At 51.5% G+C, this 11,779-nt stretch overlaps 1 protein-coding gene across 1 annotated transcript in view; it reads left to right on the plus strand.

Annotated features, from left to right (window-relative positions):
• Window positions 1–9,255, plus strand: part of LDLR (low density lipoprotein receptor) — a 38,305-nt gene extending 29,050 nt beyond the window's left edge. Inside the window, 7 exon segments of the mRNA XM_023746836.1 lie at window positions 102–139; window positions 655–670; window positions 1,194–1,424; window positions 1,532–1,684; window positions 6,633–6,713; window positions 7,624–7,781; window positions 8,454–9,255. Coding sequence (XP_023602604.1) covers window positions 102–139; window positions 655–670; window positions 1,194–1,424; window positions 1,532–1,684; window positions 6,633–6,713; window positions 7,624–7,781; window positions 8,454–8,489 — 713 coding nt within the window. The 3' untranslated portion in view covers window positions 8,490–9,255.
• The last annotated feature ends 2,524 nt before the right edge of the window (window positions 9,256–11,779 follow it).

Here is an 11,779-nt window from a genome sequence, read left to right on the forward strand (position 1 = left end):
CCCTTTCCTTGGGCCATTTTTGAGGTGGGTGCTGAGAGCACAGGGGGTGCTCCTTGGGGATTGAGGGATTCCCAGCCAAGTGCTGTTTACTGAGGCCTGAGTGCTCATACCAACAGGTCAGGTGACATGGTCTAGTTCAGTGGTTCTCAACCTTCTGGCCCTTTAAATACAGTTCCTCATGTTGTGACCCAACCATAAAATTATTTTCGTTGCTACTTCATAACTGTCATGTTGCTACTGTTATGAATCGTAATGTAAATATCTGATATGCAGGATGGCCTTAGGCGACCCCTGTGAAAGGGTCGTTCGACCGCCAAAGGGGTCGCGACCCACAGGTTGAGAACCGCTGGTCTAGTTCATTCAAGCCGAGACTAACTCAGAAAACTGCCCTCCACTATGAAGAGGGCTGAGACCTCTTCAACTGCTGTTGCCGTGTTATTCTCAACAAAAGAATCCTCAAAGGCCTGAGCAGCAGCTCTCACACCGAGGCCATTTGCTGTCCAGAGCACTTGGGAATGCCCGGGGCTTGTGCGAGGGCTGCCAGTGCAGCCAGTGGGTGAAGGCCGGGATGCTGCCAAACAGCCTGCAGGAGGAGCCAGCGCGAAGGGCTGTTGGCCCCACATAGCACCCCGGTGGGGGGATTCTGCTCTAAAGAAATGGGGTTCTATTGGTAGACCCTGATTCATAATAGCCAAGAGGTGAAAGCAACGGGTGTCTGTCTGGGGTGAATGGATAAGCACCATGTGGTCCCCCCATACGGTGGAATATCATTCAGCCTCAACAAGGAAGGGAGTGGTGACACCTGCTACAATATGGACGGACCTGGAGGACATCGTGCTGAGTGAAACAAGCCAGTCACAGAAGGACGGATATTTTACGGTTCCCCTCGCAGGAGGTCCCTAAGGAGTCAGATTCAGAGAGACAGGAAGTAGACAGGAGTTGACCCAATAGAGAGACAGGGGCTGCGTGTTTAATGAATTAAGTGTTTAAAGAATTTCAGTTTGGGAAGATGAGAAAGTCTGGAGATGGATAGTGATGATGTCTGCACAACACAGTGAATGTATTTAATGCCATGGAACTGGACACAAAAAACGATGAAGATGGTATATTTCACGTCATGTGTATTTTACCACAATTAACCTTTATTTTCAGAAGAAGAAATGATGCTACCACCTAGAACTGCTTCTTCCCAGAGAACCTCCGCGGTTCGGGGGCTGGGAAGACAGTGGTCCGCCCATCCCAGTGGCTAATGGGGTCTGTCATCTTCCTCACTGCCCCTTAGGATAAAGTATTTTGGACGGATATCATCAACGAAGCCATTTTCAGTGCCAACCGCCACACGGGGTCCGACATTAATCTGATGGCAGAAAACCTGTTGTCCCCGGAGGACATTGTCCTTTCCCACCGCCTCACGCAGCCAAAAGGTGAAGACAGGGCGCTCCCCCTCCCCCGCTGCCCTGATAGAGCTCTGGAGTTTTCTAGAATTTTCTGACTTCATTCTTGCCCTGACTCCCTGCCTTTTGCACCTCAGGGATAAACTGGTGTGAGACAACTTTCTACTCCTACGGCGGCTGCCAGTACCTGTGTCTCCCGGCCCCACAGATCAACTCCTACTCACCCAAGTTCACCTGTGCCTGCCCTGATGGCATGTTGCTGGCCGAGGACAGGAGGAGCTGCCGCCCAGGTAGGGGACGCCAGCCTGCCTGGCACAAGTCCTGCTTCTGCCACCCTCTCGGCTCAGCCTGAGCCTCTCCTTCCCCATCTGTCAAATGGGAGAGCGAGGCCCCAGGAGGCCGTTGTAGGGACTCCTTAGCTGGGGGAACCGTAGTCTGCCTTTCTTAAATATTGGGCATACCAGCACTGCGCTGGGCACTTAGACTCAGTTTACCTGTGATGTCTAGTCCACTCTTTCCCAGCTCTGTCCATGGGCTATGCCTATATGCATATAAGTTCCCTGTTTACTCTCCCCCCACCCCCACCCCCACCCCCGCCTTCCCTCTGAGATTCATCAGTCTGTTCCATGCTTCTGTCTCTGGATCTGTTTTGTCCATCAGTTCATTTTGTTCATTAGATTCCACATAGGAGTGAGATCATGTGATACTTGACTTTCTCCGACTGACTTATTTTGCTTAGCATAATACTCTCCAGGTCCAGGAGGCAACTGATTTTATTTATTTTATTTTTAAAATCACTTTTATTTATTTTTTAAAAATCTTTATTGTTGAAAGTATTACATATGTCACCTTTTTTCCACCATCGACCCCCTCCAGCCTGCCCCTGCCCCCGACTCCCCACCCCAGGCCCTCACCACCCTATTGTCTGTGTCCATGGGTTATGCATACAGTATATGCATACAGGTCTTTGGTTAATTAGGGGAGTTGGCTGATTTTAGAGCCATGTCCCTTTTCAATTTCTTTTTATGTTGCTAAAACCATTGATGATTTCATTTCAAATACTAGTATTTTTCTGAAGTCTTTTGGTACGCCCACTCTTGCCTCCCTTAACAGTCCAGTGTTAGGAAGTTTACCCTCCAGTTTAATATACTTTAATTTTTGGTTATTTTGAAGAGGAGGAGATCTCTTTTATATTTAGGAATTTTAAAAAACACTGTGGACTTTCATATGTGATTCTGAGCTGTGATTCTGAGCTTTCAAACAAACTTGTTTCCTTTTGCTGCTGCCGTAAATATTTTTGTTCCTTCCTTTCAGTTCGGAACCCTGGTTCTTACTACATTTCAGCTTATCCTTTGAGTTCCTATGAAAATATTTTGCTATTGTGTGGTTGGTTGTTTCATTTTATTTCTCTTTTTCTGCATATTCTGATTATTTTTTATCTTACATTAAAAATTTTTAAACTTTCACAGAAAAATCGGGCCACATTTTGCTCACAGTTGCTTTCCAGGCCTTGACCAGATCTGTCCGTCCCGGTGGGTAGGAAGGAGGGGTGGAGGGGCCTCCGCAGCATCAGTTCTTCCTCAAGTGCAAGCTCTGCTCAGTGCTGGCGGCCCCGAGACGCAAGCCTCTGAGAATGGCAGCTGGGCTCTGTCCCTCGGGAACTAGCTTGAAACGGACGCTATTGTAGCCTCAGCTACCAGGAGAGTGACCTTCATCACTTCCCGTGCGCTCTCGGCTGCTCAGGCCAGCGTCACCGTGCCCGTTGTGCTTGCTTGTCCACAACAAGCAGCGTGGAGGAGACTGCCGCCTTCCTCCCCACCTTCTTTCTTCTTTCTGCAGGTTGGGGTCATTCGTCTTGTTTTCATAGTATTGTCCTTCTTCACTATATTCATTGTTTTGCCCTTATATCCAGAAACTTTAAAAGAAAAAGACCTTCAGATTAGATTCAAGGCTTATGCAGGGCACACATCTCAAGGCCTCTCAGGAGACTGCAGTCACGCTCTCAGCCAGGGCTGCAGTCATGTGAAGGTTCGCCTGGGGCTGGCCTATCTGCTTCTAAGATTGCTTACGCGGTAGCTGGTGCGGCAGGACTGTTTCATGCTGGTTACTTTCCCACTGCAGGGCCTATCCACAGGGCTGCTCCCAGTGACATGGTGGGATGTATGGAACGTTATGATTCCCTTCGCCTCCCACCCCCAAAGTTCATATGTTGAAAGTATATTGTTGAGGCCTGGCCAGGGAGCTCAGTTGGTTAGAGCATCATCCGGATATGGCAAGTTTGCGGGTTTAAAACCCAAACATACAAAAATCAACCAATGAATGCCTAAATAAGTGGAACAACAAATCTCTCTCTCTCAAAAAAAACACACACACACAAAAGAACAACCCCACAAACAAAGTTATAGAAAGTATATTGTTGAAATAGAATCTGCCCTTTTCAATGCTCATCCTCAGAGGAAGTCTCGATTTGGAGCTAGTGTCCATAGCACTGCGATCCCCTCTCTGAAAGCAGACATCGGTTGCTTGTGTTTTCACTGCTTTTGTTTCAGTTATTTCTCTGTGGCCGCTGGGCTCACAGGCACGCGTTGCTGTGAGCAGCAGAGCTTTCACAGGGCACTCAGGAAATGCTTAATCTTTCAAACACAGAACCTGTAGTGACCACCCGGGGACCCAACATGACTCGCTCCACTGTGACTCGCTCCACTGTGACCACTCCTGAGCTCACCACCGCCAAGATGGTGACGAAGGCCCCCCCGCAAGGTAAAGGCCGGGACCGCCCTGGGCCCCGGCTCATCCCGATGAGCATCTAGATGGGCTCGTTCAGAGGCCAGAGCATCTGGATGAAGAGCTAGAGAGTGGAGCTAGTTTGGGCTCCTTTGCTGACTCTCTGACATAGCCTGTGTATCTCTGAAGCCTCAGTTTCCCTACCGATAAACAAGGCTGGTAACAGTGCCCACCCACCTCATGGTAATAGTGGGGATCACGTGGGCGAGCTCACGTGAAGAGTCTGAGCTCATGGTGGCTGCTGATGCCCGAGTCCGCCAGGCACACGGGCCCAGGAGTGTGAAATGTTGTCCAGGCTCATTCACTGCCCTGTTTTCAGGTGTGTGCCCAGCAGGGCCAGGAGTAGGGGGAGGCAGGGAAGGTACTCTTCGAGGCAGCACCTGAGGGGCACCAAGAAACTCAGGACTCAATATTTTAAAAAATCAAATTGCCCAGCTATAGTCTGTGGGGCCAACCACCTGTTGTAAATGAAGTTTGATTGGAGCCAGGGTCTAGGAAGGCAGGATCATTCAAGGGTAGCGTCAGATCCATGTGGATATTTTGTTCATCATAGGGTATTGGAATTAATTTTGATTTTTAAAAATAACTCACCGCCCAGCCGGTGTGGCTCAGTGGTTGAGCGTTGACCTATGAACCAGGAGATCATGGTTCAATTCCCGGTCAGGGCACATGCCCGGGTTTTGGGCTCGATCCCTAGTAGGGGGCCTGCAGGAGGCAGCTGATCGATTATCCTCTCTCATCATTGATGTTTCTCTCTCTCCCTCTCCCTTCCTCTTTCTGAAATCAATAAAAATATATATTTTTAAAATAGCATTGCCCTGGCCGGCGGCGCTCAGTGGTTAGAGCGTCAGCCCACACACCAGAGGGTCCCAGGTTCAATTCCCGGTCAAGGGCAAATACCTGGGTTTCGGGTCCCAGCCTTTACCCTCCCTCCCTTCCACTCTCTCTGAAAAGCAATGGAAAAAATATCGTCAGGTGAGGACAAATAAGAAATAATAATATTAAAATACTGCTGAATTACTGAAGTGGGGCTGGGGGAGCTTTAATTTTTGTGCTTGAGGCCAGTGACTCCTCACCCTAACCTCCTTGGAGGAGGTCAGAACTGTGCTCTCAGTGAATTGATCAGAGAGTGAATTGATCAGAGACCCACCATTTATGTCTTTGTCCACCAGAGGGCGCCCGGCCTGGCTTTTGAGCAACCGGAAATGGAGCTCATGGACTTTTCTAGCCAGAAAAAAAAGTCACATCAGCACGTTTCAGGCATATTTCCCCCCTCAGAGTAGTTGAAGCCTTTGTTCAACCATAAAGGAGATAAAACAGGAACTGCTGTGCTTATGGGATGCCTGGAGCCCTTCTCACTTGGGGTGGGAAGAGGGGGGCGCCGCTTAAAAAGCCATATCACGGACAGGCCCATCCAGGGCTCTGGAATTTGGCAAAGGATCTTTTGTAAGGGAAAAACTTCTCAAAAACGCTGCTGCTGCCCTAGATTATTGTTGTTACAAGGCTTCTTGCATATGTGCAAATGCAGTACTGGGTATAAACTTCGTATACACATGTCCAACAGCCGGTAGAATTAAAACCCAGATGGATTTGAACACGGTGGTAACCACAGCTCACCAGCATACGTGTGGCCCGGATGTGGTTTCTTTAATCTTCTCAGCCTTTTTTTCTCTTTAGAGACCTCTACAATTTTTAAAAAGATATATTTTTATTGATTTCAGAGAGAAAAGGAGAGGGAGAGAGAAATAGAAACATCAACCATGAGAGAGAATCACTGATTGGCTGCCCCCTGCATGTCCCCCTCACTGGGGACTGAGCCCACAACCCAGGCATGTGCCCTGACCAGGACCTCCTGGTTCATAGGTCCATGCTCAACCACTGAGCCACTCCGGCTGGACATAGAGACCTTCCCATTTTCATTTGCATGGAGCCCTTTGTTGTCTGGCTCAGGTGCATTTGCATGTGAGTGGTTATATAATGAGGTGTCTTCCCCGGCCCAATATATTTTATTAGCTGGGGACAGTTGACACAGGACTATGGGGTTTGGTGCGATCCAACACAGGCTCTGGAATTGGTGAACTCGTGCAGCAAAGGCTCATTACCATCAAATGCAGAGCCAGGTTGAAAATTTCACCGGGGACCATTGGGAATGTAACCGCAGGCTCTGCCTCGCAGCCCGGCGGTCCCGTCCCCAGTGCCTCTCAACGCTGGGCTAGAGAACCTTTAATATGCATACCACACTGAGTCCCACAACTCCAATTGCTAACAAATAAGGTCCAGGCACAACCCATCGTGCTGCCCTTGAAACCTGGCAGGTGCTCCAAGTTCCTCGAAACCTTTAAGGACAATGGGAGGCAGCAGGTGCTTCCCTTTGGGTGTCAGTCCTCGTACACCTGCTGGTCTCCATGCCCTGCCTGAGGGTCCGAGCCTCACTTTCTCCCTTTCCCCCTGCAGCCTCGGAGGACGTTCCTATCAAAGAGGACAGGAAGGAGAGGCCCCGGGGCGTGGGCTGGCTCTACATTGTCCTCCCCATCGGTAAGCCCACCACCGGCCCTCCCTCGGTTCCCTGGCCTCCCTGCTTGGCCTCCTTTTCTCTCCGGAATGGGGTGTCCCCGCCATGTGTCCTGTCATCACTGCACTCCCCTTCCTAGCTTCATTCATTAACAAATCTAGTTGAGCGCCTACTGTATGCCATGCCCGCTTCTGGGGACACAGCTGTGAAAGAAATAGACACCTCGCCCCGTGGGTGCCAACAGCGACGTTCAGATGGGGAGGTGAGCCCGAGGTCCCTGGGGCGCAGTGTCGGGCGCTGACACCAGGGGAGGCGAGAGCGGTTCTCTTGCAGGGGCGAGTTTGCAGAGCGCCAGGGCCCCTTCCTCAGCCTGTCAATCAGCTCGGTGAGCGTCACCCATTCTTCCTTTTGTGAAGAGATCCTTTTGAGGTGCCCCTTCAGCATGCAGCCTGCCCACAGACACTTTCATTTTGGTGCCAACAGTCATCCGACTGTGGGTTGACAGACATGGCAAGTGGGACCCTCACCCCCCGGTGGCCTCCGAGTGTGTGCCTGCCCTGCGTCTTCCCAGCAGAGCCCACGTCTCTCCCACCCGCTGGGCACTGGCCAGGCTGTTTCACAAACTGGGCTGTGCAAGCCCTTGGCTGTGCCCTGGGTCTAAAAACGTAGTAGCCCCCTGTGTGGGCAAACCCAGAAGAAACCCGAAGAATCCACCACAGTTGAGCATTTCTGGGGTGAGGCGGTTGCAGAAGTCTTCAAGTGAGAGATTGGTTATGCTCGCCGATTGGATTTTTACAATGGGCAGTATTTCTTTAAATCAGAACAAAACCATTCACAAATAAAAAGGCTGGGGGTTTGAAGGCAGCGTCACTGGCCACTTGGGGCACCAGGCGGGGCCGGGGCAGGGGGTGACGCCAGGCCGCCTCTCCGCAGTGCTGCTCACCCTCCTGTGCTTCGGGGCCTTCCTCCTCTGGAAGAACTGGCGGCTGAAGAGCATCAACAGCATCCACTTTGACAACCCCGTGTACCAGAAGACCACGGAGGACGAGGTGCACATCTGCCACAGCCAGGACGGCTACACCTACCCCTCGGTGAGCGCCCCAAAGCCATCCGCACGGTGGGGGAACAGGAAGGGGGTAAGGAGAGACCCTAAGTCATGGCAGTGAACAGAGGGAAGCCACCGGGGGCTGGGAGAGAGGGGAGGCAAGTTTAGAAGAGGTGGTTTGGGCGGGCCTCCCTAAGCAGAAGTGTATGGTGTGCAGAGGGCGCAGCATGTGCAAAGGCCCTGAGGCTGGACCGAGCCTGGTGTGTTTGAGCCCTATGGCCACACCGCGGCCAGTGTGGCTGGAGAGGAGAGAGCGGGACGAGGGAGGAGACAAGGGCAATGAGGGGGCCTGGCAGATGGAGCAGGACCTTGTGGCCCATGGGGAGGACTCGGGCTTTGCTCAAAGTGAGGAAGGAGCTGTGGAGGGCTCTGGGAAGAGGAGGGACATGGCCTGACTTGGGGGCTCACAAGCACCCCCTGGTGGTGGCTGCTGTGGCAGGACAGACTGGGGAAGGGCGAGGGCAAAATCTGACTCGGGTGCTCACAGGCGCCCTCTGGCTGCCGTGGGGGAAACAGACTGGGGTAGAGGTCAGTGGCCAGGAGGCCCGGGCGGAAGTGATTGTGCTGGTTCAGGCCGGTGATGAGGAGCAGGTGGCCTCTGGCCGTGTTTACTGGATGTTGGACTGATTATTTCCGGTGTTTATCGTTTTGTTGACAGAGACAGATGGTCAGGATGGAGGATGACATGGCATAAGCCGCTGCCTCCAGTCCTGCCCCTCCCAGAACCTGCTGCTGGTCAAGGGCAGGAAGAACACTTTCTCCCCAAACCCTTGACCTTTCCAAAACCCTTCTTCAGACCTCCGACGCCCGCCCGTTCCGTTCAGAGAAAGAAGCGGCCAAAGCCCTGCTGGCAGCTGACCTCGACGCTGGCAGCCACGGGCCTGTCTGCCAGAGCTTTGTTTTATATATTTATTCGTCTGGGAGGCAGGCGACAGAGCACACGGAATGGGTTTTGGTTGAAACATTTTTCTTGACCTTTTCTCCTCAATTGGCTCCTCACCTGAGGAACAAATGGACGGAGGGACACCAAGCAAGAGAAAGCAAGTGGCTTTGAATCGAGAGCAGGTGATGCCCACAGGGTCCCAGGCAGCTGCCGAGCCTCTAACCTCAGGAGTAAATGTGTTTACCTCTGCCTTGCAAGCCTTGGTGGACGCCAGAGTCGGCTTCTGCTCTGCCTCCCCCCGATCAGGACGAAATCCGTTTCCTAAGCCGAGTGTGTGCCCTCTCCTTCATCCGGGACATGGCGTGGACATGGCGGAATCCAGCACACCGGGGCGGCCAACTGAGCCCACTCATTCAACAAAACCTCAACAGTTCCCCAGGGAAAGCCTGAGCACCCTTTGCCCTTAATATTTATCGAGGGCCCGCGCTCCCCGGGCACCTTGTGTGTGAGGATTAGTGCCCTCCGACCTCTAGCAGTGCCCTTCAGCCCAGCCCAGCCGTGCCCCAGCCCTAGCCCCAACCCCAGCCCCTCCACGTGCCCGTGCACTTTTCCAGTTCAGGTTTGTACATCTGTAAAGACTACAATTCCTTCCTTATTTTGCACTGTTTTCTGGTCCGACTAGGATGGGCTCCCAGGTCGGAGAGGACCCGGGAGCGGGGAGGGGATGCGGTGCCGTCTTGTGGCCTTTCTCCCAGCACTTCAAAGCCAAGAGGTGATTATCTGGCTAATGTTTCCACTTCTATGCACCTGTCCCTGCCATGCCTCTCCCCGACAGGACAGTAGTCACGGATGGGTGTTTCAGCCCGAAGGCGTCCCTGGGTGTGGTCATTATGTGGGGCTTATGAACAAGAATGCTTTCTGAAGTTGTCACACGTGTATTTACAACGGAAGAGACGGTGGGAGGGGCCGCCCCTGGCTTCCCTGTCAGTTGTGCACTACAGACCCCAGCCCCTGTGCCCAGCCTGCAGGAAACTGTGAAAGGTGTTTCTCCCTCTGAAGCCTGTAAATAGAGCCCTGAACCTAGGAGCAGGGCATTTCATTTTGCACTTTGTACATTTGTTGGAGCATTTATCACTCATATATATGAAAACAGACCTATTTATTTTTGCAAACCCTGGGTGCTGCTTTGTTGGGTGACCCCTCAGGGACCTGCATGGGGGAGAGGCCTCATCTTTCTGTACAGCTGACCCCGCAGCCCGGGTCTGTGCTCTTCAGGGGACCCGTGTCCATGTTGCCGCATGGGCTGCTCTGAGGGTGGGTTTTGACTATAAACCACTGTATAGAATGTTTTTATAGTCTGAGTGTCTTACTTTGATTAAATTTCTTAAATGAACCATTTGGCTAAACCTGATGCACTTTGTCTTCTGTCCCCTCACTTCCTCCCTCTGCTGGTGGGCTGGGCTCCGCAGGGGGCAGGGTCTGCGAGGGAGCATGGCCCTGAGCTCAGGGCAGGCTCAGGCTCTGGTGGTGTTGTGCTTAGCCAGGGGGCAGCCCTGCTGGGTGCTCCCCTGAGTTGGGGTTTTGTTCATTCATTCAACAAACATTTATTGGGCACCTACTGTGTGGCCAGGTCCTGTTCTAGGCATGTAGAATAAAAGACAACAAAAGTGACTAAGAGTCTGGGCCCTCAAGGACGTGACTTTTTAATTTTTAAATATGTTTTTATTGATTTCAGAGAGAGGGATAGAAACATCAATGATGAGAGAGAATCATGATCGGCTGCCTCCTGCATGCCCCCTACTGGGGATCGAACCCACAACCCAGGCATGTGCCCTGACCAGGAATCGATCCTGGTTCATGGGTCGATGCTCCATCACTGAGCCACACCGGCCGAGCAAGGACGTGACATTTTAGAAGGGGAAACATAAAATTACTATATTTAGAAGCATGTTAAACAGGATAATGGGACAGACAAATACCTGGCAGAGGATTTGGGCTGAATAACTGGCCATGTGAGGATCTGTGGGGAGAGTCGCTGGGGCTGAGACACGGGCTCCACCGAACATGGCATTTCTGCCGGGCATATCCCTCCAAACCTTTGGGCCCTGGGAGTGGTTGGTGTGAGGTCCTCTGAAAGGACAAAACAAAAGCTAATGTGACTACATTTACCACTGAGATAGGAAAAGTTTGGTGAGTCTACAGAGTCTACATAGAACTATTTGGTGAGAGCTTTGGGCGTCTGCTGTGCACACTGCAGTCCATCTCTGTACCCACACCTCCACTCCTGTGCACCCCGGCTTCACGTAGCCTGGGCCTGTGGCCATTTCAGCATGCCCTGGAGCATGCCCTTGGACATGGCAGTCAAACCACAAATAGTCCCAGAGTATCAATTGGCTACAGTCAGAGTCCACAGCAGATCCTTGGACAGAAAGAATTCAACAAAGGGGGCAGGCCATGCGATGCCACCTCACACCCATTAGAATGACTATAATAAAAAACAAAGTAACAAGTGTTGGTGAAGATGTGGAGAAATCAGAGCCCTTGTGCACTGTAGGTGGGAATGTAAAATGGTGCAGGCACTGTGGAAATAGTATGGTGGTTCCTTGGAAAATTAAAAATAGAATTACTGCCCTAACCAGTTTGACTGGTGGATAGAGCATCAGCCCAGAGACTGAAGGGTCCCAGGTTTGATTCAGGTCAAGGGCACATATCTTGGTTGCAGGCTCGATCCTGGGTTTCTGGTTGGGGCTCGTGTGGGAGTCAACCAATGGATGTGTCTCTCTCACATCGATGTTTCTCGCTCTGTGTCTCTCCCCCTCCCTTCCACTCTCTCTAAAAATCAATGGAGCCCAGCCCATGTGGCTCAGTGGTTGAGTGTCAGCCTATGAACCAGGAGGTCATGATCGGATTCCTGGTCAGGGTACATGCCCAGGTTTTGGGCTCAATTCCTAGGGTGGGCAGGGGAGTTCAGGAAGCAGCTGATCAATGATTCTCTATCATCATTGATGTTTCTCTCTCTCTCCCTTCCTCTCTGAAATCAATAAAAATATATTTTAAAAATAAAAAAAACAATGAAAAAATATATATCCTCAGATATATAT

Source organism: Myotis lucifugus, unplaced genomic scaffold, assembly GCF_000147115.1.
Source record: "Myotis lucifugus unplaced genomic scaffold, Myoluc2.0 scaffold_738, whole genome shotgun sequence".
NCBI classification, from domain to species: Eukaryota; Metazoa; Chordata; class Mammalia; order Chiroptera; family Vespertilionidae; genus Myotis; species Myotis lucifugus.